Source organism: Thunnus albacares, chromosome 17, assembly GCF_914725855.1.
Source record: "Thunnus albacares chromosome 17, fThuAlb1.1, whole genome shotgun sequence".
Lineage (NCBI taxonomy): Eukaryota > Metazoa > Chordata > Actinopteri > Scombriformes > Scombridae > Thunnus > Thunnus albacares.
Window position 1 is genome coordinate 29,378,657 of NC_058122.1, and position 27,664 is coordinate 29,406,320.

Below are 27,664 nucleotides of genomic sequence, written 5' to 3' on the forward strand. Positions count from 1 at the left end.
CGCCGCCTGCTGGCCGGAGCGGCGAAGCGTTCACTGCAGAAACAGCGTTTATCTGCTGGGTTTATGCTTCTTAAGACACTAAAGCAAGTTTTAAAGTTCTTTATATTGTATTTAACTTTAATTTGGACACACAGCCAGAACAAACATAAACATATAATTATGTACATATTACATTCAGCTCAAACGGTTTTCTGTGTGGTAAGAACAAATAACAATATATAACTTAGTGATGTTACCTGTTCACTGTATATTGGCAGCTGACGTGGACGGTACTAAACATAGACATAATGCTAAAATGAAAATAATATTACTGTATATAACGAGGAAGGTGATTCTGAAACACTGAATCTTTTATTCTTTTTTTATTTAACCTTTACTTAACTAGGAGGTCCCTTGAGATTAGAATCTCTTTTTCGGGGGAGACCTGTCCAAGATAGCAACAAGGTCTTTGTCATGGCCTTATGAACCAGGTTGCGACACTTTGTGTACAAATCAAACCATAAAATACTTAATAAAACTTTATTTTTAAAAATGTGCAAACAAACAAATAAAATAAACTAATTTCCATCAAATCAGTGGAGTCAAACTGTGATGTCATGATTCTACACATCAGTGTGAAGCTTTGCAGCTTTTATGGTTTCTGCCAATAAACAGAAAGATAATGAAGATAAAGTGGAGGAGGAGGAGGAGGAGGAGGAGGAGGAGGAGGACACAGCTGACCAGCAGTCTGTTTATGTGACTCTGGTTTAACTTTCACTTTTGATGAGAGAGAGACCAGACAGGAAGTCTTCAGCTTGTAATGTGAGTTCATCTGGAGAAATCTCTCTGAGGTAAATCTTTTAAAATCTTTCTGACTTAATGTTTACTCACTAAAGGTATTAATAATCAGATTATTAATCATCAGATTATCAATACCTCCTTATTAACACACCTCCAGTGTGTGGATTTATTAAGATTTAATGATTAATACCTCCAGGGTGTGATTTGCATTTTAATCCCTGGTGGAGACGAGAATGTATCCTCCTCGTAGTGATGATGCTGCTTCACCCGCAGACCATATAAAATATCTCAAATAAAAAAAAGGCTATTTAAAAAAATCTGAGTGAAGGCTGCAACATGAGAACAATCATTACTGCAAACAGTAATTAAAATCAGAAATGGACTTTCACTGTCAGCGCTCGTGTGACAGTAGAGATGAAACGGCGGTCAGGCTCTGTGATGAGTCAGTAAATGGACCGGGGGTCGCCTCCTTCTCTGCTCCGAGCTTTACAGAGATGTGAGTAAAAGAGGGGCGACACACTGCGGATGACTCCTCCAGAGGAAAGCTTTAAAAAAGACATAAGTCTGTCATCAGCAGACTGTTTTCTTAGTCTGACACGTAGGCATCTACTGTAGCCTGTTTATTTTTATGATAACAGCACGTTGTAGTGTTGCATTTTGTGATTATTTTCTATTCAGTATTGAAGTTTGCTGCACTTAGAGCTGAATCAAACAGTGACTTGCAGGATTGCATTAAACCTGCAGTGCAGAACTTTTGTCTCCCCCTCCTGGCAGTGAGAGATAATGCGTTCTTATGACGTCATAAATGGCTCGTTTGAGATGAACTGCGCCTCACCTGGACAGCGTACGGGATCAGTCGCAGTCAGTTTCCAGCAGCCTGCAAAGAATATACAGGAAGTCACAGAAATACTTACGTCCTGTTAGATCTGATCTCGAGTTAATAAAATGTTAGCAGATCAATCTACTCAAGCTTAGCTACTCAATCACTGACATTGCTTTAATGATGTTCTGTATGATAGAATACAGCCTATTAATATGACCTGGTAGCTTGTAATCATCAAAGCAGCGTTCATTCTGTAATCTCCAATATCAGACTATTAAATTATTCTACATAGAAACTCCACTGCTGTTGCAGGCAGACCACTACCTGCTGGTCAACATGAACCATCTGCCGTCAGACTAATCAAACTCATTCACATCTCATTCCTGAAATAAAGAAATTCAAAAATTCAATACTTACTTTAAATTAATGTATACCTGAGCAGATGCAGTTCTCAAACATAGACTGTAAAAAATATGGACGTAGTCACTGTGACGTCGCCCGTTGGTTTGTGAACTGCCGTTTTGAGGCCTCGAGTGAAGCAATTTGACCATCGCCATGTTTGATTTGATCCTTGCCATGTTTGATTTTTGGAGCCAGAAGTGACCATATATGGACGAATAGGTGGAGCTGACCATAGTGCTAGCTGCTAGCTTGGTTAGCACAGTGCATTTACAATGCTAATGCTAATGCTAATTTTTGCTAGCAAAAAACAGGCCTAAAACCATTAAAACAAAATGTGCTTACCGGGAAAATTGAACAGCCGACTCCTTAAAGGGTCTTTTAGTGCAACCGAACACTGAACAAGACTTTTTTTGGCAACCAAAATGTTACAATCAACTTATCATGAACTGAAAACACACTGAAATAGCGACAGCTACACCTGTTCTCTGTGAATCTGGGGTTATGCCATAGTTATGTTACATAATCAATGCTGTCGCCATGGTAGCTACTTGTCAATCACAATGTAGCCACACCCTAAAGAATATGCTGCTTTATCATCCATTTTACTCTAAATGGGACCATAATTTACAAAATGAACATAATGCTGTGTTGAGGAAGACTTAAAACTAGTGATTGAGACCATGAACTCATCAGGAAATTAGTTTATGGTTGGAAGAGAACTGTGGCCTGTGTGAAACAGCCCAGTTAAATCTCCACCACATCCTTTGTGGCTGCAAGACCGCTTTGGCCCAGGGTCATTACAGGTGGCAGCATGACCAGATGCTAAGGAAGCTGACAGAACTCATAGACAGTATGAGAGTCTTGACAAACAAGAAGCCCCGATGTCACCAGGAAGCAACTTGTCCAGTTTGTACCAGCTGGACAATCAGTGCAGAACCCACACAGGGCAGGACAGCAGCCTTGGCCCCAAGAAATGACTGGTCAATGAGAGCAGACCTCAACAAGCAGCTAAGGTTCCCCATGGACATCACCACCATCACACTGAGACCTGACATCGTCCTGTGATGTCTTGATAGTTGAGCTGACAGTTCCATGGGAAAAGGGCATGCAGGAAGCATATGAAAGGAAAAAGCTGCGGTATGCCAAACTATTGGTGGAATGCCAAGAGGAAGCCTGGAGAGCAACAACCTATCCAGTAGAAGACAGCTGCCACAGCTTTGGAAACCTCTCAACTAAGCGCTTCCTGAGAAATGTTCGCTTCACGTCAGAAAAGGTCAATAAAGTCCGACAAGATCTCTCCAAAGAAGCAGAGAAGGGACGTTTCTGGCTCTGGCTGCGAAGAAAAGACAAGAGCTGTAGTGGAAGCACCTGACCATTTAAATCCAGCTGCAGAGAGCAGCAAGGAGACGTCCCTGACAGCTACCCCACCATCCTGAGATGTTCTGGGGTTTAGTGGTGAAGACCCTGCAGCTGGTACTCAGGCACTGGTGGAGGTGCAACAAGCAGAATGTCATGCCCCGGCTGGACAGCTGAGTTATTTTTTTTGTTTTACCCAGTGTTCCTTGTCTTGTACTTCCTGTTTTATTTTGATACTCACCTCTTGTCTCGTTCCAGGTCCTTCACTTCCTGCCCTCGTGTGTCTCCCTCCCATGTGATTACCTGCCCTGCCCTGATGTGTTTGCACCTGTGTCTTGTTGTCTTATATAGTCTCAGTGTTCCCTTCCTTCTGTGCCAGTTCGTCTTGTTCCTTAATTAAAATGTTGCCAATTAATCTTCTGTCAATCAAGTGCGCTACGATTAACTGTGTTTATTTTGTGTTTCAGTGTTCCACAGATCACTACATCTTCATCATCATCATCATCATCAGACCCTGACAACCACACGATGGGTAACGGGCTGAGTGAGGAGAGGAAGGAGAGGGAGCAGCGAGAACTCAACAGGTTTGTGGGTGAAATCAGTGACGGTCCAGATGTGAAAGTCAATCAGAACATTGTGAAGTTCTGCAGTCTGGATTCTTCAGACATGCTGAGACGACACTATGAGAGGAGGATGGAGGCGTCTGACTGCACTCCAGACTGGATCAAGAACCTGGCGGAGAAGCTGGGCGCCTTCATGTCAGCTCCTGAGCTGGGGGGTCTCAGAGCGCTCGCCGTCGCCATCTTCATCGACATCGTGTCATTCAGTCCACCGGAGGAGAGCATGAAGGACGCTCTGCGCTGCGTGTTTGCTGAGGAGAAAGCCTCCGAGGTCTGGGATCAGATTGATGAGTGTCTGAAGAGATGCATGATGCACATTAATGATGACCAAAAGCTGAGCAGCGACCTGCAGCGGATCGAATGCCAGTTGAGCGCTGCGCTCACCAAGCTGAAGAACTCCATGTTGAGGGACGGCCACATGACGAACGAAGCTCTGAAGGCCTGGGTGAACGGGGCGGCCTTCCACATCCAGATGTTGATTCACCTGGTGAGACTGGGAGGGACGGTTACCTGCAACACCGTGAAGACTCTCATCTCTGTTTACCAGACTGAGCTGGACCAGCTGTTCAAAGAGCATGAGAAGATGACTGAAAAGAAGTGCACAGTGTTGTTTAAGATGGGTGAAATATTTCAGTCAGTATTCGTTCTAGTGGATGAAGATACAAAACAGCACACTCTTAATTTTCACAACTTCCGCCGTGCAGAATTTCAGAAGCTGTATTACGATCACAGGTATGGCCAACAAAAGCGTGAGACTGAGAACCACTTCAATTACATGAGAGAGAATCTGCAGAGTCTGGTTAGTCAGAGAGACTCCTTTAACTTCTAATGACATAGCAGACATTTGTGACAGCTGTACCATGACTTTGTACACATTGTCATCAGGACAGTTATCATTATCTGGACTTTTCTCGACCTCATATGGGTGATTTAAATTAAACTTGTCTGTCTTCTAGTTGTTTTGACTTGTTGAACAGGGCTGTCCACATACTTTTGGTCACATACTGTTTCTATTGTTTGGTGTAAACTGATGCAGTGAAGTAAAATATGATCAATGACTGAAGGATTTACTATAAAGTCACTCTCGACTACGTTATGAATAGTTACAGTAATGCAGTATATTTAATAAATAATCATTTCAGTGGATTACGATGGATTGTCAACCAGATATCCAAAATCATAGGCAACCCACTCACCTCAGCTGAATCTTTACATACTCAGCCAACTGTAAACAAACAAAGATCATGTCCGACTCCTCACATCCTGCTCATCACCTCCTCCAGCTCCTTCCCTCAGGGAGGCGCTACAGCTCACTGTCCACTAGGACTAAAGGCTGCACAGCTTTTTGACTCTGACCTCCTCCCTCTAGCCCCTCCTCACACACTACTGACATGCATTACCGTGCACCTGCTGTATATGGTTGTGTGTACTATGTTTCTGGGATGATATGTTGACTGTATCCCTGTACTGTGTTGTAATGATATGTTGATTGTCTGCTGTTGTCCATTTATGTGTTTGTGCTGCAGAATATAAAATACTGTACCCAAAACATGTGGCTGATAAACTATCTATCTATTAAATTTCAATTCAATGCAATTTCAGTTTTGTATTTTATCGTCAAAGTCTAACAAAAACTACAGTATGTTGTTTCATGCTGTCCAATCAGAGCACTGCAGATTTAGATTTAGGTTAATATAAACTGCTGAGTCATTGCAGACATTACATTTAAATAAATAAATGCTGACTGATCACAGTTTAAAATAAATGATGCACATTGTCATCTGTAAAGTGTCTCTAACATATATTTCTATCCTCCACGGTCTGGTCTGTCAGTGTATAATGTGTTGGTCGTGGAGGAGGAGGAGGAGGAAGAGGAGGACACAGCTGACCAGCAGGAGGCGACAGCAGTGTGTTTATGAGGCTCTGATTTAACTTTCACTTTTGAAGCCATAAACAGAAATCAGACAGGAAGTGTTCAGCAGAGTCTACATGTGATGTGAGCTCGTCTGCAGAAATCTCTCTGAGAGGAAGGTAAGGATGCCGCGGTGAGGAAATTTTCCCACCGACTAATAAACTCGTGACAACACCGGTGTTACCGGATACACCGGACATTTTACAAAATAAGATGTTTATCAATGACGCTGACCGACACCTGGAGACATGAGAGCAGTTCCGGCTGACTCTGCAGACAGTCAGTTTATAATTGTAATGTCCGTCGTCCCACTAAGTATTAATAACACGCTTGATACTTTACAAATTTGCGTTTTTTTATTTGGTGAACGTGGGCGCTGATACGCGAAAATGAAATAATTGGATTTGTTTCTGTAGAAAACAGCAAAACTACGCTGCAGGTATTTAATACACTCAAAAACAGATTTTCGAGCACCTCAAACTGAAATCATGTTCCCGCGGCTATGCTCTCCATTCCTCCATCTATCTATCTATCTATCTATCTATCTATCTATCTATCTATCTATCAGTGCAGTAAGGGCAGATGATCTCTATATAAAACAAGGAATCTCTGTCAGTCTGTCTGTATATATGGATGTGTGTTTTTCCTTCACGTATCTTGAGAACCGTTCATCTGATCTACTTCATAGCTGACAGGTGAGTTGCTGGGGAAACAAGGAAGTGCAGTGTCGATGTATTAAGTTATTTGGATGAGCGATTCTTGAGAATATAAAATACCTCATAAATAACATTGATAATGTTGATTTACTTCTTCTGCCCGTGGAGTCAACGAGCAGAAATACAGACAGCGCCACTCTGCCATTGCAATTCACCCCTAGTGACGAGAACTACCATAGAAAATTAATTGAAAAAGTTTAGAGAGTTAAGCTTTATTCCTGTTCCTCACATGTGGGAACTTTCTATGTATGTTTAAGGCATAGTGCAGGATGTCTCAGCCACGTTTTGAACGGGCACTACAATTCATCCGATCAACTGCAGCTCAACTCAAAATTATAGTTTTCAGATATTCTGCGTGAGGCGTTTAGGGAGCATCGGTAAATTGTAGTGTCTGCTGATAGTCATCATGAGAGGCGTTTAGGGGACGGGCACAACTCTCTCTAGGTATTGAGAAATCGACCCGTTTTGAACGGGCACTGCACTAGTCTCTATATAAAGCAAGGAATCTCTGTCTGTCTGTATGTTTGTCCTTCGCATATCTGAGAACTGTTCATCTGATCTACTTCACATTTGGTAGGTGTATTGTTGGGGACACAAGGGAGTGCAATCTGGTGCAATTAGGACACACAACACATTCAGTATTATAAATTGAGAATAAACAAGCGATCAGGGATTAGGGTCCTTTGGGCTCTGTGACTTCATGTTATAGTCAGAGCTGTACAACCCTGCCATGAGAGATAGGAGAGGAAGACATCTGTCTTCATTTGATAACATTAAAAGTTAGGCTCGGTTGACTCATTTTTAAGAAGACCAGAAAAATTTTCTGATTGTTTCACTGCAGTTATGTTCTAAAGCACAAATAAACAACCATCAAACACTCAACAGGTGATTTACTGTGGAGACAGACGCTCTTTTGGTGAAATTTGGACACATGACACGTTTAATATGAATAAATTTTGAATAGACACTCGAACAACGAGCCTCTCAGCTCCGTGTCTGAGTGCACCGGGGTCTGTTTGATATAAACACTGTTACATCACAGTGGGGCGGGGCTTCTGGGCTCTGACTTGCTAAGCAGGACAAAGGTGTGTGCTCCGCTCAGTTAAACTGCTCGAGAGGAAAGAACGAGCGCACACAGGAGAAGGTCCAGGTATCATCGGATAATTCGTAATTTCTTTGTAATTCAAAAACCCAAGAACGGTAAATCTGTTATTTGTTGGTTTTTGCCGATTTGTTTTATCTTTATTCCTTTTTGGACTGAATATTGCACAGGTCTGCGGACATCAAGCCAATTTGTTTTTTTCATTTTAAACCAAAAACGGAAGTCTTTTTTTTTTTTCCTTTTTTCATTTTAAACCAAAAACAAAAAACTAAATCACGTGATCTATTCCTTTTTTGTTTCCCAACGAAAATCCAGAAAACCAAATTAAAAAAAACGTGCAATTTTGGTTTAGACATCAAGTATTTTTGTCAGTTTTGTATGTGTTAGTATGACTTTTATCTGACCCTATGTATTTTACTGATTTTGGATGTTGGACAGATGACCTAAATATTCCATAATCTGCATGTCATTTTAGGTAATATGATAGAGCCCTTCTTGGGGGGACCTTTAAATACAAATAATGGGTTTATGGTCAAGTTTGGAACTGTTCCAGATGTGGTATGTAATGATACATAATATGTGGTGAGGTAGCTGTCAACCACTTGATTGGAGGGCTCCCAACTGACCTAGGGTTAGGGTTAGGGTTAGGCTCATGGAAAACCTATGTTATTCAGGTGATAAGATACAGATGTGTAACCCCATATAAGCTATGCACCGACAGTGGTACGTTGCCCAGACCATCTTTGTACATGGAATGGACCCGATGGCCATCGTCTAATAAACGTCTACAAAATAAGAACTTCGTCAGCTCTTCCTTTGAACGATATCATCACACATCCTTCCTTTCAGTATGATAGCCGAAGCGGCTACATTAGCCTACCCATGATCCTCAGCAACCATTGCTATGGTGGAGACGTGATTAAATTGTTGCCAATTAATCTTCTATCAATCATCTAATCGTTTCAGCTCTAGAGCGCTACGATTAACTGTGTTCATTTTGTGTGTTTCAGTGTTCCACAGATCACTACTTCATCATCATCATCATCATCATTACCTAACCCTGACAACCACACGATGGGTAACGGGCTGAGTGAGGAGGAACGAATCGACAAGTCTGTGCGTGAACTCGGCGACGGTCCAGATGTGAAAGTCAATCAGAGAATCGTGGATTTCTGCAGTCTGGATTCTTCAGACATGCTGAGACAACACTATGAGAGGAGGATGGAGGCGTCTGACTGCGCTCCAGACTGGATCAAGAACCTGGCGGAGAAGCTGGGCGCCTTCACGTCAGCTCCTGAGCTGGCGGGCCTTGGAGCGCTCGCCATCGCCATCTTCATTGACATTGTGTCGTTCAGTCCGGCGGAGGAGAGCATGAAGGACGCTCTGCGCTGCGTGTTTGCTGAGGAGAAAGCCTCCGAGGTCTGGGATCAGATCGATGAGTGTCTGAAGAGATGCAGGATGAACTTCACCAATAGACATGAGCTGAGCAGCGACCTGAAGCAGATTGAGGGCAAGCTTAGCGCGGCGCTCACCAAGCTGAAGAACTCCATGTTGAGGGACGGCCACATGACGAACGAGGCTCTGAAGGCCTGGGTGAACGGGGCGGCCTTCCACATCCAGATGCTGATTCACCTGGTGAGACTGGGAGGGACGGTTACCTGCAACACTGTGGAGACTCTCATCTCTGATTACCAGAACGACCTGATCCAGCTGTTCAAAGAACACAAGGAGATGATCAGAAAGAAGTGCAAGATGTCATTTACGGTGGAGGCAGGCTCTCCTTTTAGAAATACCGTTCTAGTGGATGAAAATTCAAAAGGGCACACCCTTGATTTTTTCAGCAACCCTGACAAATTTTTAGAGGCATATTATGATCACAGGTATGGTGGACAGAAGCATGAGATTCAGCAGCACTTCAGTTCCGTGAGAGAGAATCTGCAGAGTCTGGTTAGTCAGAGAGGCTCCTTTAACTTCTAATGAGAGAGAAACTGATTCATCTGAAGAGACGCTACATGGCCAAAAATATGAGGACACTCAAACATAGCAGACATATGTAACAGCTGAACCATGACTTTGTACATGTTGTCATCAGGACAGTTATCATTATCTGGACTTTTCTCGACCTCATGATCGTTTTGACTCAGACTTCTTTCATGTTTTTTTACTTGGACTGGACCTGGTCTTGATCTCAAGGCTTTTTTCAGTCTTGTGTCCGTCTTGCGGGTCTTTAGACTCTGACTTGTCTCTTGGTTGTTTTGATTTAAGACTTGTTGAACATGCTGTCCACATACTTTTGGTCACATGATGTTTCTGATGTTTGTGTCTTTAAATAAAAACACTACCTTTCATGGCAGATACTGAATAGAAGAAGTAAACTGATGCAGTGAAGTAAAAGCTAATCAATGACTGTAAAGTCACTCTCGACTACATTATCAATATTTACAGTGAGATTAATTGTGTTTGTAACACATATAATCAAGTTTGAATCTCTATGTAATCATGTTTAGTTATTGTGAATCTTCAGCATGTAATCTTTAACTGAGGAGCTTCAGCCTGAGAGATGTCTCTAGTCTCTGAGAGTGAACAGAAGTGTTTAGAAAGGTCGAGGCTAAAGTTCAGGTGAAGACGATGTTCAGCTCGCTGCATCAAAGGAGGCTCCTCAGGAAAGAAACATAACTACCAATTACAATGCTGTTGTATTTAATTACTTCTGACTATGACATCAATGTTTTGTAGCCTTCGTGTTCGACAGCTATTTAATCTGTTTCACTCTGACTTCTGCTCTTTGTCTGGTCCAGACGTTGAGACCATAAACATATCTGAGCTCTATTTTATTAAATGTGACAATATTTTAAGAGAGTTTGTTCCTCTTTGTCAGAGTGGAATTGCAACAGTAATGCAGTATAATAAATATCATTTCAAATGCTTCTGTGTAAGTTTCACATTTTGTCTTGTTCATATTCTGTCATGTTATGGTATTTCATGGTGTTATTGTGGCTCATCAGCCGAGACTGTGTGGTCTTCCGGTGGGAATGTAGAGTGTGAACAGATTGTTTGTCCCTGAAATGACTAATACATGTACACACACAATCACATGCAGTCAGATACGCTGACTTTGACAAACATTCAGGGTGTTTCCATTCTGCTAATTCTGCTTCCTTCTGTCTCCACTCCTCCGTCCTCCAGCCTGTGACCAAGAAATCGATCAGAGTCTGCCATCATGGAGAATGTACCAATCACTTAAATGTGTCAGAGACGAGGAGACACAGGTCTGTCCTATGTGGAAGTTGATTTTACCTGATGTCCTCACCCTGTTGATCGTCTATTTATTGACTGGTCAGCTGATCAGATGGGAGAGTAAAAGGATTAGACGTGAAAAAAGCCCAACTGTAATGTTTGTAATGTTGTGTGATTGTTAAACTATAGATTAGGTTAACTGTCTGTGGAGAGCACCAATGGTTTCTCTAACATCATTCATATTTATTCATAAAATACAGTATCACGTATGTAGAATGTCTGGCAGCCTTTTGTCCTTTTGCTACACCAGCCAAAATTATTTGTTTATAATTGTAATTCTAATTAGAATTATAAATTATTATTATTTCTTATTTAATTATAATTATTAACTAGAAAATGCAATTTCTGTAGAAATTGCGTGTGATTGCTGAAAGTGAATTTAGATTGCATAACTGGAAGCAGAAGAGTATTGAAAAATCTACCAGGATTAAAATTAGCAATGGTTGGAATTGAACTTACACCCTCATGTTTGTAAGACAGACATGCTATGCATTGAGCTAACATGTCACACAGTAACACCTGGCCAGATTTGGGTATTTAGCCTGTCAATTGCATAAAATTGACAAAGAAGCAGTTCAGTTCAGCTCAGCTCAGCTCATTAAGCAGATTGACATCAGCTGTGCACTCCTGCATCCTTCGACTACTGAGTTCTGCCCTAAGTAGGACTCAAACTCACAACCTTTGGATCTAAAAGGAGTTGAGAGGTGACATGAACTTAAACCACTGGACTACTCAGACTGGATCTGTAGAATTGGAAAAGATGTATGTAACAAGAATAGCAATCCACACTTTAGGTAATAATGTTAAAGTAAGCTAGAGAGGAATTGACTTATGGTACATGATAGAGATGGAAAGCATCTTTGCACATGACAGCAATATTATGAGGAGCACTGCAGTGAGCAAGTATCAAACACACAACCTTGTCATCTAAGGGGTAGCTGATCATGAGAGCAGTGTTCTAAACCACTGTGCCAACAGACATTCCCAGTAATGAGAGGAAAAAATCTCCATTTTGATGAGGAAAATGTATTTGTCTCAAACCAGAGCTTGAAGCCCAGAGATCTGTACATCATTAGTGAAAGCAAGACTAGTTTAACATGAGAATGAATGATGTGTAAAAAGTGTTTGAAGGAAGAGAGAATCTGTAAGTTTAAGAAACTGCAGTGAAAGGAGACACACATCCTGCAGACTGTATTGCAGTCAATGAGAACATGACAGGGACTCTATCAATTAAGGTTCAGATCTCAAAAACTATAAGTCCTATGTGAAATGTATTTACATTTTGAGAGAGAGGAGGCTTGTGGCAACATAGTGAGGCAAGATATGTGCTTGAGGAGTTAAAATTGTGAGAGTGACAGCAGTTTAGAAAAGCATTTCTGGTCTAAAATTATCTGTGCTCTCCACTGTGCCTGATCACATGATACACTGGTGAAACCTGAAAAAGTCTGAAAACCCCCTGACTTTGGGCTTAAATTGCTGAAAAACTACATGAACTTAAACCACTGGACTACTCAGACTGGATCTGTAGAATTGGAAAAGATGTACGTAACAAGAATAGCAATCCACACTTTAGGTAATAATGTTAAAGTAAGCTAGAGAGGAATTGACTTATGGTACATGATAGAGATGGAAAGCATCTTTGCACATGACAGCAATATTATGAGGAGCACTGCAGTGAGCAAGTATCAAACACACAACCTTGTCATCTAAGGGGTAGCTGATCATGAGAGCAGTGTTCTAAACCACTGTGCCAACAGACATTCCCAGTAATGAGAGGAAAAAATCTCCATTTTGATGAGGAAAATGTATTTGTCTCAAACCAGAGCTTGAAGCCCAGAGATCTGTACATCATTAGTGAAAGCAAGACTAGTTTAACATGAGAATGAATGATATGTGTAAAAAGTGTTTGAAGGAAGAGAGAATCTGTAAGTTTAAGAAACTGCAGTGAAAGGAGACACGCATCCTGCAGACTGTATTGCAGTCAATGAGAACATGACAGGGACTCTATCAATTAAGGTTCAGATCTCAAAAACTATAAGTCCTATGTGAAATGTATTTACATTTTGAGAGAGAGGAGGCTTGTGGCAACATACTGAGGCAAGATATGTGCTTGAGGAGTTAAAATTGTGAGAGTGACAGCAGTTTAGAAAAGCATTTCTGGTCTAAAATTATCTGTGCTCTCCACTGTGCCTGATCACATGATACACTGGTGAGACCTGAAAAAGTCTGAAAACCCCCTGACTTTGGGCTTAAATTGCTGAAAAACTACAAAAGAGAGCGTCTGTAGGATAAGGGACTTCCAAACAGTTGAGTGTCAAAGTGACCAAGGTTCCAACTCAGTCCGACGGTTGGTCCCATAGACTGCCATTATAAACATTAATGTTTTAAAAAATTATATAAAATCACTGAAACATGTTACATTTCAGAAAAATACAAGCACACATCTGCTGAATGAGTTGCACAGATTGACAGTTGAATGGTTTTTATAGCACAAAGTATGCAGCAGTTGAAACACGGCAAAAAATGTACGGAAGACGGAATAAGAATAAAGAGTGAGAAGAACATGATTATTTCCAGCAATCACACAATAATGTAATTATTTCTGTTCCAAGTGCATTTGAGCTTCACTGGGAAAAATATACAGCTGCAGTCTCAGTTATTATTTCACTAACTGAGCAGATGATTTATACCAGTTTGTATTGCTACATCATGTCTGTTCTGTCCCTTCAGTAATAAATATTTACATTTTCTATTTGTGTTATTTCTATCAGACACATTCTGTCAAACCGTATTAGATATATAATCAGTATTAGATTACAGTGCATCACAGAGTTCATGTCCTCACAGTTCAGTACAAAGTATGTGTGACCTCGTCTCCTGTAAATTAGTCCCAAACACAAAATCACAATGCAGTTTTACTGGTTTTTTAAATTTGATTATTATTATATTATAGAAGTGACATACATTATATGACTTTATAACTGTTGTTTAGTCTGTGATGGTCTGTGGTTGACAGACTGACCTCTGCTGCCATCTGGTGTTTGAGCAGCAGACGACACTCACTGATGAAGTGATTATTACACACAGTATGAAGAACCAAAACTCATAAAACATAAGAGTTGCATTTATTATGAGTAAAGAAATGATCACAGTGAGTAAAGGAAGTGAGTAACGAAATGATCAGTTACTAAATACTTACACACCAGTGACAAATTTCTGTGTGAACAGCATCAAAATCAAATCTCAGAATTTAAACTGGTTTACACATTCAAGAACATTAATATAAGTGATAAATTACAGAAAACATCATTTTCACTCATCAGTGTTTGCAATGGCCGCGTTTACATGCACAAAATATTCCTACTAAGCTGTTTACATGTCTAATGAAAGCAGTGGTGCATACTTCAGTTTTCCCTATTCTTGAATCCCACATATCCCACAGAGCTGAACATAAACAGGTAAAACTACAGTAAAACCCCAGTTATGATGCGCATTCTGAATGTGCTGTATACAAGTCCAAAGAATGCTCCTAAAACCTGATTAACGAGCATATCACACATTTATTAATCAGAAAATGCGACATTTGGAATAAGGCCTAATTCAGAACATCCAAACAGAATATGCTGTTTACATGACCCGTATCAAATTCTGAACACTGTCATATTCGGAATAATAGTGGAATATTAGTGTGCATGTGAACGTAGTCACTGACAGTAATATAGTGCATATACAAATATAACCAAATACAAAAATACATGTTTGGATTTTCCTGATAATTACGTACATTTTTTAACTTTAACTCCACCTTCAAAACTGTTAAAACAAAAAACAAAGTATCTGTTTATGCCTTGATGTTTACAAAATATAAAAAAATATATTATATATATATATATATATATATATATATATATATATATATATATATATATATATATATATATATATATATATAAGTAAGTGAGTAAGGTCACTAAAATAATTCAGTGGACAAGTTAAAACATATATTTTAAAGTTGGAAAGGTAAAAAGGGAAAACTACTGTGTGACTTGTGAAACAAAAGCAGTGAACACTCCTGGTATTTAATTTAATGTTATTTTCATTTAATTTTGCTTTAGAAATAAAAGGAGGGAATTATTACTTCTAATTTTAAATGGTTTCTGAGTGTGTTTATTATTTCAGAGATTAAAAGCTATATAGCCTTCATACTATATACCAACTTATATTAGAGTGTGGTCTTGTACTGTGTTAAAGGGATAGTACACTCAATTGTTTGTTACACTGTGGTCTCACAATATGTTATATTCAAGAGGTATAGAATTTCCAAAGTGACCCAAGCTAAAAACATTAAATTAATCAGAGATAATATAACAAAGGAAATTAGGATGAAGAACTCAGGGTCCCATCTACATAATATAGAGTGTAGACTGGCTACACATCTAAAACTCTTGTACAGTTCTGTACTTTTTTTGGTCAAAATTTACTATATACATATGTGAAGTGTTGTTGCTTTCAAAAATGTTAAAGTTATTTACTTCTGTAAAGTTGTTTAATTCTATTATTTGTCTTTTGTTAAACAATAACTTTAGACACCATTTGAACATGCACATCTAATCTGTACATTTAATTCTTGGCTAGTGTTCATATGAATCTGGTGGCTGCTGTTCAGGATTTTATTAGTCTTACTGCAGTGACTCCAAACATTTTTACATTGCATGTTTTAGAGTTTGGGTTTCTGGCCAAACTTCACCTGCTTCCAAACTGCAGAGAAGGAAAAAAGTCTGAAGTTTGTTTATTTAATCGGAGACAAAACATGTTGGTTTCACAGTAAAGATGTTTGTTACACTGAAGCGTTGGTGGAGTTTTGACCTTTTTATGTTGCATTTCTAATTTTTACTTTTTCAAATATTTCAGGGTTTCCTTTTTTCTTACTCATTTGAATACATTTTCTTCTTTTAGAAACATGTTTCAGTTTATTTTTAGCTCAATTTGAAAGAATAAAGATAAATATTTGTTTGTCCTGTTTCCGTTTTGGCCTTTCAAACTGCACTATTTTAAGTTGCAGTTGGTTAATGATTGTAAAGATCTGTCATAGCTACATAAGGAAATATATGACTTTCACTTAACATTTTGAACTGTTTGTTCATGAATTGAAATTAATCGATGTAATTCTGTTGAGTCAAATTATGCAGTTGAATCTGCACCATCTTTTATAACACGACATTTTCTTTTACTCTTTCCTCTTGTATCGTTTTCTGCTCTTTTCGTCATCTGTTTCTTTTGACACCGGCTTTGCATTGAAAATGACGGTGTAATGATCTGATATCTCGTCATTCTGGACAGTGAGATCAGAGATTTCAACATTCCTGGTGATGACCAGATCCAGAAAGTGAACACGCCCGCGTGTCGGCTCCTCTACATGCTGAACAAGATTATACCTTTCCAAAAGCTGTCGAAACTCAGTAGTTGAGCTCAACGTTTTATTCTCAACATGAATATTGAAGTCGCCAGTAATGATGATGCTGTTGTAACGTGCAGAAGCTTCATCCAAAAGACTTTCAAACTCTTTCAGGAATGGGTAGAACCGGGTCAAGCTGTTCAAGTTACCCGGTGGGCGATACACATTGATGAGCAGGACAGGTTGGCCCCACTCACAATGTTGCAGCTCTGCAGCAACATATTCAAAGGTATCTGGGGCTTTTTTTGTTCGTTTTATTTTTTCACCCTGTAACACCTTTGAATACTGAATCGCTACCCCTCCCCCTCGAGATTTCCTCTCCTGCTTGACATTGAAAGTTTTTCTAGTTGCCCTCACCTGATGAACGGAACTGAAATTTTCCGGTGAAGCTGCTCTGAGAACGTGATCTCCACCTATCCTTTTTAACCATGTCTCAGTTGGGAGAAAGACGTCCAAGCTGTTTTGTGTTATGAGCTTTTTGATTTCTTCTGTTTTTGCTGTCAGTGACTGAACATTGAGCAGCCCCATCCTTATTGATCCAGCTTTTCTGATTTTGATCAACACAACCACCTCTGTCTCTTCCTCACTATCACTCTCCTCATCCCCTCGATCACTCTCTTCCTCCTCACTATCACTCTCCTCATCCCCTCGATCACTCTCTTCCTCCTCACTATCACTCTCCTCATCCCCTCGATCACTCTCTTCCTCCTCACTATCACTCTCCTCATCCCCTCGATCACTCTCTTCCTCCTCACTATCACTCTCCTCATCCCCTCGATCACTCTCTTCCTCCTCACTATCACTCTCCTCATCCCCTCGATCATCATATCTGCGAAGCTGTTCCTCTTCTTGTCTTCTGGCGATCTTTCTGCGAAGCTGTTCCTCTTCTGGTTTTCTGGTGAACTCTCTGCGAAGCTGTTCCTCTTGCTGTCTTCTGGCGATCTTTCTGCGAGGCTGTTCCTCTTCTTGTCTTCTGGCGAACTCTCTGCGAAGCTGTTCCTCTTGTTCTCGTTGCTGTTTCTCCATCTCTTCAAGCATCCTCCTGTGAACAACGACAGTGAAGATACAGTCAGAATAATTTAAAAACACCAACATCGATGGTAGAAATGTTGAAACACCAAAGCCAACTAGATTTACTTTGAAATTAGATTTCAGAAGAAATAATTGTGAACTGAATAATTTTTAAAAAGTCTTAGGCTAAGCAGTTTTGAGGACTGTTTGTAGATCACAGCTACAACTTGCTGGGAGCTACTGTATGTGGTTGCTAAGGTTTGTTGGTTGCTGTGATGTTTTGAGTCATTACTACAGTATGTTTCTCTGCTTTTGCTAAAGTCATCTGGCTGGTGTTTTGTGCACTGCTAGGTGATGTCTGTGGTGTTCAGTTTAGGGTTCTGGTAGGGTGATAATTGGTCAACTGCTGAGTTGTAAGAGTTGCAGGAGGGTTTGGAGTTGCTGCTACTTCAACATGTTGCTCTGCAGATGCAAGAGTCACTTTGTTGTTAGATGGTTACTATGGTGTGTGGTTTAGTGACCAAGGAGTATGGAAGGGTGCCATGACTGATTGCTAATGCCAGGTTCAGACCGCACGATATTTTTGACTGATAAGATGTCACTGTGTCAAATTAGACAATTATAGAGCGAAAAGTCAGACTGCATGTTGGTACCCGACCGATCTGACAGAAGGAGGTGCCAGTGTTGAAGTAAATTAAAATGAAACATTAAAATGTATCATTTATTACTCATTTCTGTACTTATCTCTTGGCTAGTGTATGTCTGTGCTGTCTCAGAGGGGACTGTCTTACTGTATGTATGAAAGAGATTTATAGCACATTCCTAGGTGAGTAGTGAGTCTCCTCTTTCCATCCGCTCATGTTTCCATAGAAGCTAATATCTGTGCTGAACTCTGCCTGAAAGCTTTCCTCTGTTTCATAGCATGAGCAGTACCAGCAACAAGTTGCTCAACAAGGTGACAGATAGTGAAGAAATTCGGACTTGTCTTTTTGTTGGGACGTTCCAGATGTGGCATCAATTGTCGTCCACTATGATACACTACTTATATTGTCCTCCCTGATGCCCTTTTTCAGTCCTGATGCCCGATGTCTGTTGGGTGGAGTTGGCATTGAGCTGATATCGTGTAGTCTGAACCTGGCAGGAGGTTTCTAAGACATTCTTACTGGGGTGGTGATTGGTTGCTGGAGTGTTTGGTGCTGTTCTCTGATTCTAATGTCTCTTTTTCATGATGATTCGGCTTCAAGCTGCTGTGACATAACCTGCTTCAACCCTGTCATCTGCATGATCAGTATGTTCCTAACAGTTCACTGTTGGCAAACACTTGGAGCATCATGGATGGAGATGATATAGAGGATTATAGATTATACAGTGAAGAGAATTATACTGCAGTTGTGGTTTACACATGTTTCTGTTTTGGTCTGGAGTTTTTTATCTAACATGAATCCAAACTTACTGCAGCTGCTGTTCCTTCTAAATGAGGAAATTACAAACTGTTTACTGACACCTTTTAAACCTACAGAATCACTTTAATGTATTTCGAAGAAAACATCATACTTCATGTCGTCAAGCTGTTTCCTCAGTGTCCGGGTCATCTCTAAGATTGCATCAGCTGTGTCTCTCAGTGATTGGCTCGCCTCAGTCACATGATTCTTCTCGATCATGTCTTTCCAGTTGTCAATGGCCTCTGAAAGTGCAAACGCCATTCCAACAGCTCCTCCCACAACCTGAGGGTCAATGGGAAGAGATCAATACATTCATTTTCAGTCTTATGAGATGAAGCAAATGCACATTTATCAAACATATAATGAATAAAAACATTAAGTCAATAATTATCAATCTATTAATAACAACATTTTGACATGTTATTATAAAGGATAATTATGTGTGATTGTCTGTGTCATATGTGTATAGTTGCATAATCTTACCAGGCCTCCTTTAAGAAATGTTTTAAATCCAGCCGATGACACTTTTTTGATGAGTTGTTCACCTCCTTTAGCAAACAAACGTTTGGATGCTTTCCCTTTAGCTTTAAATGAGAAACATATTAAAACACCTGCGACTGCAAACATGACACAAGGCATGATTAAGTTTGGGTTGAGCTGTGGTGAATCCTGGCCAATAAACCCTATCACCTCCTCCCAATCATCTCCAAATGAGCTGATGTTGATTGGCCACTTCAGTCCATTTCTTCTCGCCATGGCTCCCAGAATTTCAGTCATGACATGTCGGTCCAGTTCATCTGGGTCTGTGAAGGAGTTCACTCCCCTCTTCTCCGCCTTCAGTTTCTCCAGCAGTCGCTGGATTGTTTCTCCAATGTCGTTGCTCTTCTGTTCTATCTTCTGTGCATCTTTCATGGTGTCGCTGGATATAAGGTGCTCAGTGAGTTTAGTAGCCAGAGAGACGGTGAGACCGACACCTGTATACACTCCTCCTAACAAACCTAAAAATGGAGCCGCAGCTCCGCCGGTGAACAAAGTGGCCACGCCGGCCCCGATCAGACATGCAGCTCCCGCCACTGACACTGAACTGCCAATACATTCACTGCCGTTACATTTCTCCCTGAGTGACTCCAGCTCTCCGGCCAGTTTCCGTAGCTTCTCTGCACAGCGCTCCCTCTGCTCGATCCAGGAGAAAATCCGCTCCAGCAGCTGGTCAGCGGTGGCCATGATGGAGGTCCTCCAACCAGAGAGCAGAAAACCTCAGCAGTGTGATCAACAGGAAGCTGAAAGAAGAAAGTTAGAGGATGCATTAGAGCAGTGGTTCCCAACCTTTTACCCTCAGAGACCCCTATTTTACCTTTAAATTGACGACCCCTGAGGAACTGACATATTATGGACCTTTCGAATTATATTCAGTTCAGAACAGTACAGGCTTGGTGACCCCTAGTGGGAGTCAGGACCCCCCGGTTGGGAACCAGCGGAGTAGAGGACACTTTGAATTATTATTAATCATCCACATCTTCATGACAACTGAACAATATTTGCTGATGAAGACCAGGATTCATAAAAGTAAAACAAATACAGTACAACCCAAACCACATTATATCATCTCCTCACCCTCCCAAACTCCTTTAAGGAAAACAAAACAAAACACTAGTAACAAGTAGTAATGATTCATAACACATTAACAATTTTCATACTGAGAATTCAAAGTGATCAACTAATACAGAAACACAACATTAGCAAATAAATAAGACAGTAACAAAACAACAACAATGAAACAAATAAGAATCCATATGTATGTATGTGTATATGTGGGGTACATTCAGAGACTAAAAAAATATGAACGTAGTCACCGTGACGTCACCCATTGGTTTGTGAACTGCCGTTTTGAAGCCTTGAGTTTAGCGATTTGGCCGTCGCCATTTTTGATTTTTGAGCCAGAAGTGACCATATTTGGACGAGAGGGTGGAGCCGACCATAGCGCTAGCTGCTAGCTTGGTTAGCACGCAGTATGCAGTTTACATATGTGGTGGGAGCAGGAGCCTAGGTCTCAGATTTCAGGATATAGCCTGACTACACCACAATAGTAGACATACACTAATCCAATAAAGGACGCAAAGGTTCATTCACAAATGAAAGTCAAACGTGTTGTTCCTGATATCAAAACTACGTTTATTTGAATGTTCACAAGTTAAAAGGCAATAACAAGGGTTAACACACACATTCACACAGCCAAATATGTACATCAGTGTTTTTCACTATTTTTTTCATGGGTGCCGCACTAACCATGAAGTAAATCTGTCTACTAATTTGTCATATCATTACAATATCTAATGCAGCCAATACAATCTGAATTAAAAATAGGCTCACCTTAAAGCTAGGGTATCTAATGTTTTTTAGAAGCATTTTTATTATATTTGTTGAAATTCTCTGTCCATCCCGACAGCCATCAATAAATCAAATGAAAATCCAGTATCTGTGACCGTTGCAGGCCTGTAATAATCCCGTCCAATCACTGCATTCAGCCCGACTGAAATGTCATTTAATAGCAGGTTTCAGTCTTTGACTTTAGTTTGTTGGGATGTCTTTATATTTGGATAACAGATTCTGCATTTAAAAATATTTACCAGAACAGTAATTCATCTAGATACAGCTGTAATTTCCTCACCAGTTTTCCTGCTTTGAATGTGTTCATGTCTCTCTATCAGATGACTCCTGGGCTGCTTCTATGTGTTTCTCTTCCCTCTTTAAACTTTTTATGTCAATCTTGAGTCAGTTCTTTACTTTCTCCTTGTTTTCCTTTCAACACTATTACATCCTGCAATTCTTCCTTACTTCCGTCTCCTCTCTCCTGATTCCTTCACTCACTCTGAAAATATAAAAAGCCTTCCTTTGAAGATCTGAGTGAGCATCAAGCAGAACTTTAACATGTATGGTTTTAATTACAGAAATTGTGGACAAAACACATAGTGGGGATGCATCAGCAGTCAAGCAGCAGCAGATAAACTGGATGGTTAAAACAATAATGTCAATTTAAAAAACTTTAGCTCCACTTTTTGCTGAAGAGTTTTGCTAGCTACTTACTTTGTGCTCCCTTTTCTGACATTATTATTTGATGCTGCACGTCAGTTGCAGTCAGTCATACACGATGCTCTGAACTCTGATTCATTCATCTGTCCCATGAAAGCGGCTCCAGTCTGCTTCAGCGCGGAGGGTTTGTTTGATTAAAACACCAGCGCAGCAGGAGTGGGCGGTGGATTGTCGGTCTCTGTGTCTCATACAAGGATACAAAGTTAAATCGGAAAACAAAACGAGTGCTCCTGGAAGATAAAACAGAAGCTGCGGTAGGAAGAAGGTCTGAACCTTTAACAGCTGTAAAGGGATGTCTGCTTGAACGCTTTCCAGAATTTGAGAGGTGGCTAATTGGCGTTTAGCCTCCATTACAGCCCTGTGTATAACTAAAAAAATTTTTTGCTTAGTTTAACCATCACTCTACACAAACTATTATATATATTCTGACTGTTCATCTCTGTTGCTATAGCAGTGTTTTGGTGTGAGAATTGTTTGGGCAGCGTGAGAACATAATCAAAAAGTAAATTTATTTAACACAAAGTACTCAAAAACAAACAAAAGATAACAATAGGTAGGGTTAGTCTGTAAAATCAGTCATGTAGGGAGTGGATGAGTGAATGTATGCTGTGTGGGTGTTGTATAGTGAAACAAAAGAAACAGAACCAAAAGCAACACAGGAATGTGTGGAGGAGAGAAGAGAGGAGCTGAACCGGCTGCTTCTGACTTTATATATGGGACACACCTGGGCCAGGTGTGTCCCATATATAAACTTATCAACACTTTTCCCGCTCTGACTCAGGCTCTTTTTTTAAAGATAAATGTGCAGCGTCCTCATACACATGTATTCATATCTCTACATCCACTGGATTAAAATGGAGACTCTGCCTTTTATTTACCTGTTGCCATGGTGACTCATAGTATCAGAGCTCCATTGATGATGGCTTTTTTTATTCAACTCAGAGTGAACATACTCAGAGTTGATTGAACAAACTTTGATCAGCTGTTCTGAAACTGAAAACTCTGAGTTTCTCATCAGGGTTCATCAACTCAGAGTTCAGGGTTAGACTCAGAGTTTGCTGAACCTGCTTTCTAAAACAGGCCCCAGGCAACACGAGTGTAACACAGAAAACCCAAACGAACAAAAAACAAAGAGTCCAAACACAACAGAAAGTCCTGGCAGGATGTGACACAGAGAGGACAAATGAATGTAGTAGAGCTGCAGTGTTCCTGTACTAGAGATATCGGGCCCTATTTTAACGATCTAAAGTGCATGGTCTGAATTGCATTGAGGGTGTGTATTTTAACGGCGGAAAAATGGTCGCTGCGCCAGGCGCACGGTTCAAAGGGGTTGTCCTTAGTCTCCTAATTAATCATGGGTGTGTTTTCGGCGTAACATGCAATAAACCAATCAGAGTGTCATCTCCCATTCCCTTTAAGAGCCAGGTGTGCTTACACCTTGGCGGATTGCTATTATGACGGCGCATTTGCCAAGTAGTACGAAGGAAGCTTCTCTGCGGAGGAAACGGATCCATAACGAGCACACTGCTGCTCCTGGACCCTCCCGTGGCCCCAGACCACCAGTTTAAGGTCCTGTTCATTAATTTGTTGCAAATTTATCTTCGTTTGGTTTTTGAAAAGGTTTATTATTTTATTACAGCTTTGGTTTCTTTAAAATCGTTTTGTTCAGTCATGGAGTAACAGGTCAAATCAGCAGGGTTTTAATTGCTAAAAGTATATAAACCTGATCACTGTACTCTCAAAAATGTTAAAGAATATTTGTGTTGTATTTGTGTGACACATTGTTGTGTGATTGCACTTTTGTTATCCAAATCTTTATTGTGTGATTGCTGAAAGAAATGACACATTGTTCTTCTCACTCTTTATTCTTATTCCGTTTTCCGTACATTTTTTGCCGCATTTCAACTGCTGCATACTTTGTGCTATAAAAACCATTCAAACATCAATCTGTGCAACTCATTCAGCAGATTTAGATCCAAGATTTAGATTCCTTTTAGATCCAAACGTTGTGAGTTTGAACCCCGCTTAGGGCAGAGCTCAGTAGAGTTGAAGGATGAAGGAGTCCAGGTGATGTCAATCTGCTTAATGAGCTGAGCTGAACTGCTTTTTTGTCAATTTCATGCAAGTGACAGGCTTAATACCAGAATCTGGCCTGACATTACTGTTTGACATGTTAGCTCAATGCATAGCATGTCTGTCTTACAAACATGAGGATGTAGGTTCAGTTTCACCCATTGCTGATTTTAATCTTGGTAGATTTTTCAATAGTGTTTAGCTTCCAATTATGCAATCTAAATTCACTTTCAGCAATCACACGCAATTTCTACAGAAATTGCATTTTCTAGTTCTTCTCAGTCTTTATTCTTATTCCGTCTGCCGTACGTTTTTTGCCGTGTTTCAACTGCTGCATACTTTGTGCTATAAAAACCATTCAACTGTCAATCTGTGCAACTCATTCAGCAGATGTGTGCTTGTATTTTTCTGAAATGTAACATGTTTCAGTGATTTTATATAATTTTTTAAAACATTAAAATTTATAATGGCAGTCTATGAGACGAACCGTCCGACCGAGTTGGAACCTTGGTCACTTTAACACTCAACTGCTCAGACGTCCATTATCCTACAGACACCATTCAAACTGTAAAATGTTCACAAAACTTTGAACTTTCAAAGTTATCAGATTGTTTAGTGATATCTTATGTAGTTTTTCAGCAATTTATGCCCAAAGTCAGGGGGTTTTCAGACTTTTTCAGGTCTCACCAGTGTGTCATGTGATCAGGCACAGTGGAGAGCACAGATAATTTTAGACCAGAAATGTTTTTCTGAACAGCTGTCACTTCCACAATTTTAACTCCTAAAGCACATATCTTGCCTCAGTATGTTGCCACAAGCCTCCTCTCTCTCAAAAATCTCTACAATCCAATCTTCACCAAACTTGGTACTTACCTTGTTTAGAGGACCCTGAACACAACTTATTAATTTGTTTTCAGATATCACTTACGGTTTGTCTGTTATTGGTTAGCAAACTTTTGTAGGCGTGGCCTAATGCACTTAATGGTCAATAAGTCCTCAATAAAGAGTTGGATCGTGACCAATTATGGGAATTTTGTACACAAGGTGACCTGTCAGAAGTGTGTAACAATTCATAAAATTTTTCCCAAAGGGGGCGCTAAAGTAACTTTTTAACATGCTATTTCTACAATTCTGTTGTCTTTGATGAAATGAAACTTGGCAGATAAGTTTTCCATGAGAATCTACACAACATACTGAATTATGGCACCAATAGCCCCACCTTGTGGTCATAAATAAAACACTACCATACAACTTATTAACTGCCAAATCTGTTAAATGTAACATGCCATGGTAATCAAATTGTATTCATACAGATGGGGATCCTGAACGAGTCTTTAGTATTTTCAACAGCGCTTTGCGATTTATTTCAGTATTCAGACCACACACCTTTCACACCTTTCTAGTTTCCTTCGTTAGTTGAATCATTGTTTTCACCTCATTTATTTCCTCATGTGTTCTTCATGTCATCATGTATTAATGTAGCAGGAAAATTGATCTGTGTTTGATCCGTTGTTTAAATACCTCCGTGTTTTGCAACGATTCGGTCAAATTATTAAACAATTTAATCTGTCATTACTGCAATTAGTAAATTCTGATAAATATTATGACTAAGCATCATGACATGTATTTTTAAAAAATACATTAATAAACACAATAATTACCTTTCACATTGTAATCCTTTTATTTGTTACATTTTGCATGTTTGTGCGCTGCTGCGCGTCCTGTGTGTGTAACAGGCAGAGTGGATGTTGTGCAGCCGCATCTTGATAACGCTCCTTAAAATAACATAGAAACACTGCGACATTGACTGTAGACCAGGTTTTTGTTGGTCAATCGCTCTCTGCTACCTCAAGATAGAAATGCGCACCAGTGCGCCTGACCACACCTTACTTTAAACCAACACGATGGGCGCAAGTGCCTCTGCTATTTTATCAACGTTTAAATGCACAAAAGATCTTCAAAACCAACCTGCAGAATCACAATCCATGTGGTCCGAGTGTGCACAGAGAGCTGTTCACACTTTTTCATAGTATAGATTAGGATATTTACATCAAGATCTGCAGCTGGATGAAAAAATAGAAAATAGAAGAATAAACGTTTCTGACCTGTTTGGAGAGAATCTGAGTCCAAAAACTTTTCCTGTTGTGTTTAAGTAAAGTTTCTTTTTTAAAAACAGAGACTGAGACTGAGTTCAGGCTCTGAGTTTGTTCCTTCGTCTCACTGCTGAAGAGTTTTTCCTGCATCAGACTTTATACTGTTGCTCAGTTTCTGTAAGTCACGTGACTTATTGTAAAGCTGCAGAGCAACGTCCTGCACAGGTTCAGAGGATCTACTGTTTACTAATGAAACCATATGAAGGATATAAAGGACTTTTCACTAAAAAAGGGCAAAACTGCTGCAATTAACAAGGTGAAGGAGACGACTTGGCACAAATTGATGACAGATTAAATGCAAATCTGTAGGCAGGTAGTGATGGCCTAAAGGTTAGAGGAGTAAACCTATTACTTGAAGGTTGGTTTGATCCCTCCATCTGGTTTGATGAGTCTGTGTGAGGAAAGTGAAGAGCAGCGTTTGTCCCTGTTCATGGTTTTATCTTTATTTGTTAATAAATTAGCATTCATCATTATTATTCATATTATCAGAAGACTAGATAATATCAGATGTATGTTTATAACTATGGTGTCTGCAACTTAAGAGAACCAACTTACCAACATTATCAAACTCTTTGACACGTTTTCTCTTTCACAAAATGTCCATTAACAAGCGTCAATGAAAGTTAAACATTAACTTGCAGTTGGAGATAAAGAAACTGGAGAAGGATATAAGTACAGTGGAAACCACTTAGTGATCACGTCTGTCCAGGTCAAATATCACTATAATATCATAACCTTTTCTTTTTCTTAATTTCTCATGCAGAATACCATCTAATTGACATTTGTATATTTATTAGCCTACATGAATATAAAGATACTGGATTTTATTGACTGACAAAATACAGTACAGCTGTTTCAAACACATTGTGTACATTTTTGAAGCAGCAGGTTTTGACTTTTGCAGGTGACAAGTTCCTTATTTTCCTCGGTGGCAGAAGAGGTGAAGATAGCAGTGAATTTTGCTTGAATTTCTTTCCCTTTTATTGTCAGAAACTTAGAGAAGACGACGTTCGTCCGTCATGATTTCAGTGTTCAGGCAGCAGCAGCCGCTTATCATTGAAGTAAAGTGTTGTATATGACTGATTCTGTCTCAGAGCTTTTTGATCCATATGAGCAGCTGATCACTGTATCTGTGATCACTATAAGCAGTTACCACTGTTTAATTTTCTCTTTGTCTTCACAGCTTGAACAAAATGAGTGAATGAATAAATAAATAACTTTAAAACTACACTGGCACACTTTTATTTCTTAAATTGTAAATGCTGAGCTTTTAAATCAAAGGCTTCACTCCAACACAGACGTGACCAGTGCCGCCGCTCCGCATGTGCAGAGTACGCAGAGCGCCAGGTAGTACCAGGCAGGGGCCCCCAAAATTAAGGTTGATAAAAATGTCATGATAATTATCATATTATCACATTTTAACACAAAAAAA

The 27,664-nt window shown here is 39.9% G+C and overlaps 3 protein-coding genes and 1 long non-coding RNA gene across 4 annotated transcripts in view; 2 read left to right on the top strand and 2 right to left on the bottom strand.

Annotated features, from left to right (window-relative positions):
* Positions 1 to 471: 471 nt before the first annotated feature.
* On the bottom strand, positions 472 to 5,734 carry LOC122966237. The gene is made up of 3 exons (XR_006398352.1): positions 5,178 to 5,734; positions 1,616 to 1,657; positions 472 to 1,325 (listed from the first exon to the last, which is right to left on the bottom strand). It is a non-coding gene; the product is annotated as an uncharacterized LOC122966237 (long non-coding RNA).
* A 44-nt stretch (positions 5,735 to 5,778) lies between these two features.
* The window catches only part of LOC122966231, a 28,689-nt gene continuing 6,803 nt past the window's right edge, over positions 5,779 to 27,664 (top strand). The window contains exon 1 of the mRNA XM_044330278.1: positions 5,779 to 6,012. The gene's annotated coding sequence lies outside the window, so the exon portion shown is untranslated. The remainder of the gene's footprint in view (positions 6,013 to 27,664) is intronic.
* LOC122966230 lies at positions 6,166 to 10,636 on the top strand. The gene is made up of 2 exons (XM_044330276.1): positions 6,166 to 6,332; positions 8,722 to 10,636. The coding sequence occupies exon 2, from the start codon at positions 8,786 to 8,788 to the stop codon at positions 9,686 to 9,688; it is 903 nt and encodes a 300-aa protein (XP_044186211.1). The 5' UTR covers positions 6,166 to 6,332; positions 8,722 to 8,785; the 3' UTR covers positions 9,689 to 10,636.
* On the bottom strand, positions 16,236 to 26,463 carry LOC122967019 (trichohyalin-like). The gene is made up of 4 exons (XM_044331374.1): positions 26,185 to 26,463; positions 19,400 to 20,196; positions 19,029 to 19,198; positions 16,236 to 17,505 (listed from the first exon to the last, which is right to left on the bottom strand). Exons 2-4 carry the CDS (start codon positions 20,138 to 20,140, stop codon positions 16,236 to 16,238), a joined length of 2,181 nt encoding a protein of 726 aa, XP_044187309.1. The 5' UTR covers positions 20,141 to 20,196; positions 26,185 to 26,463.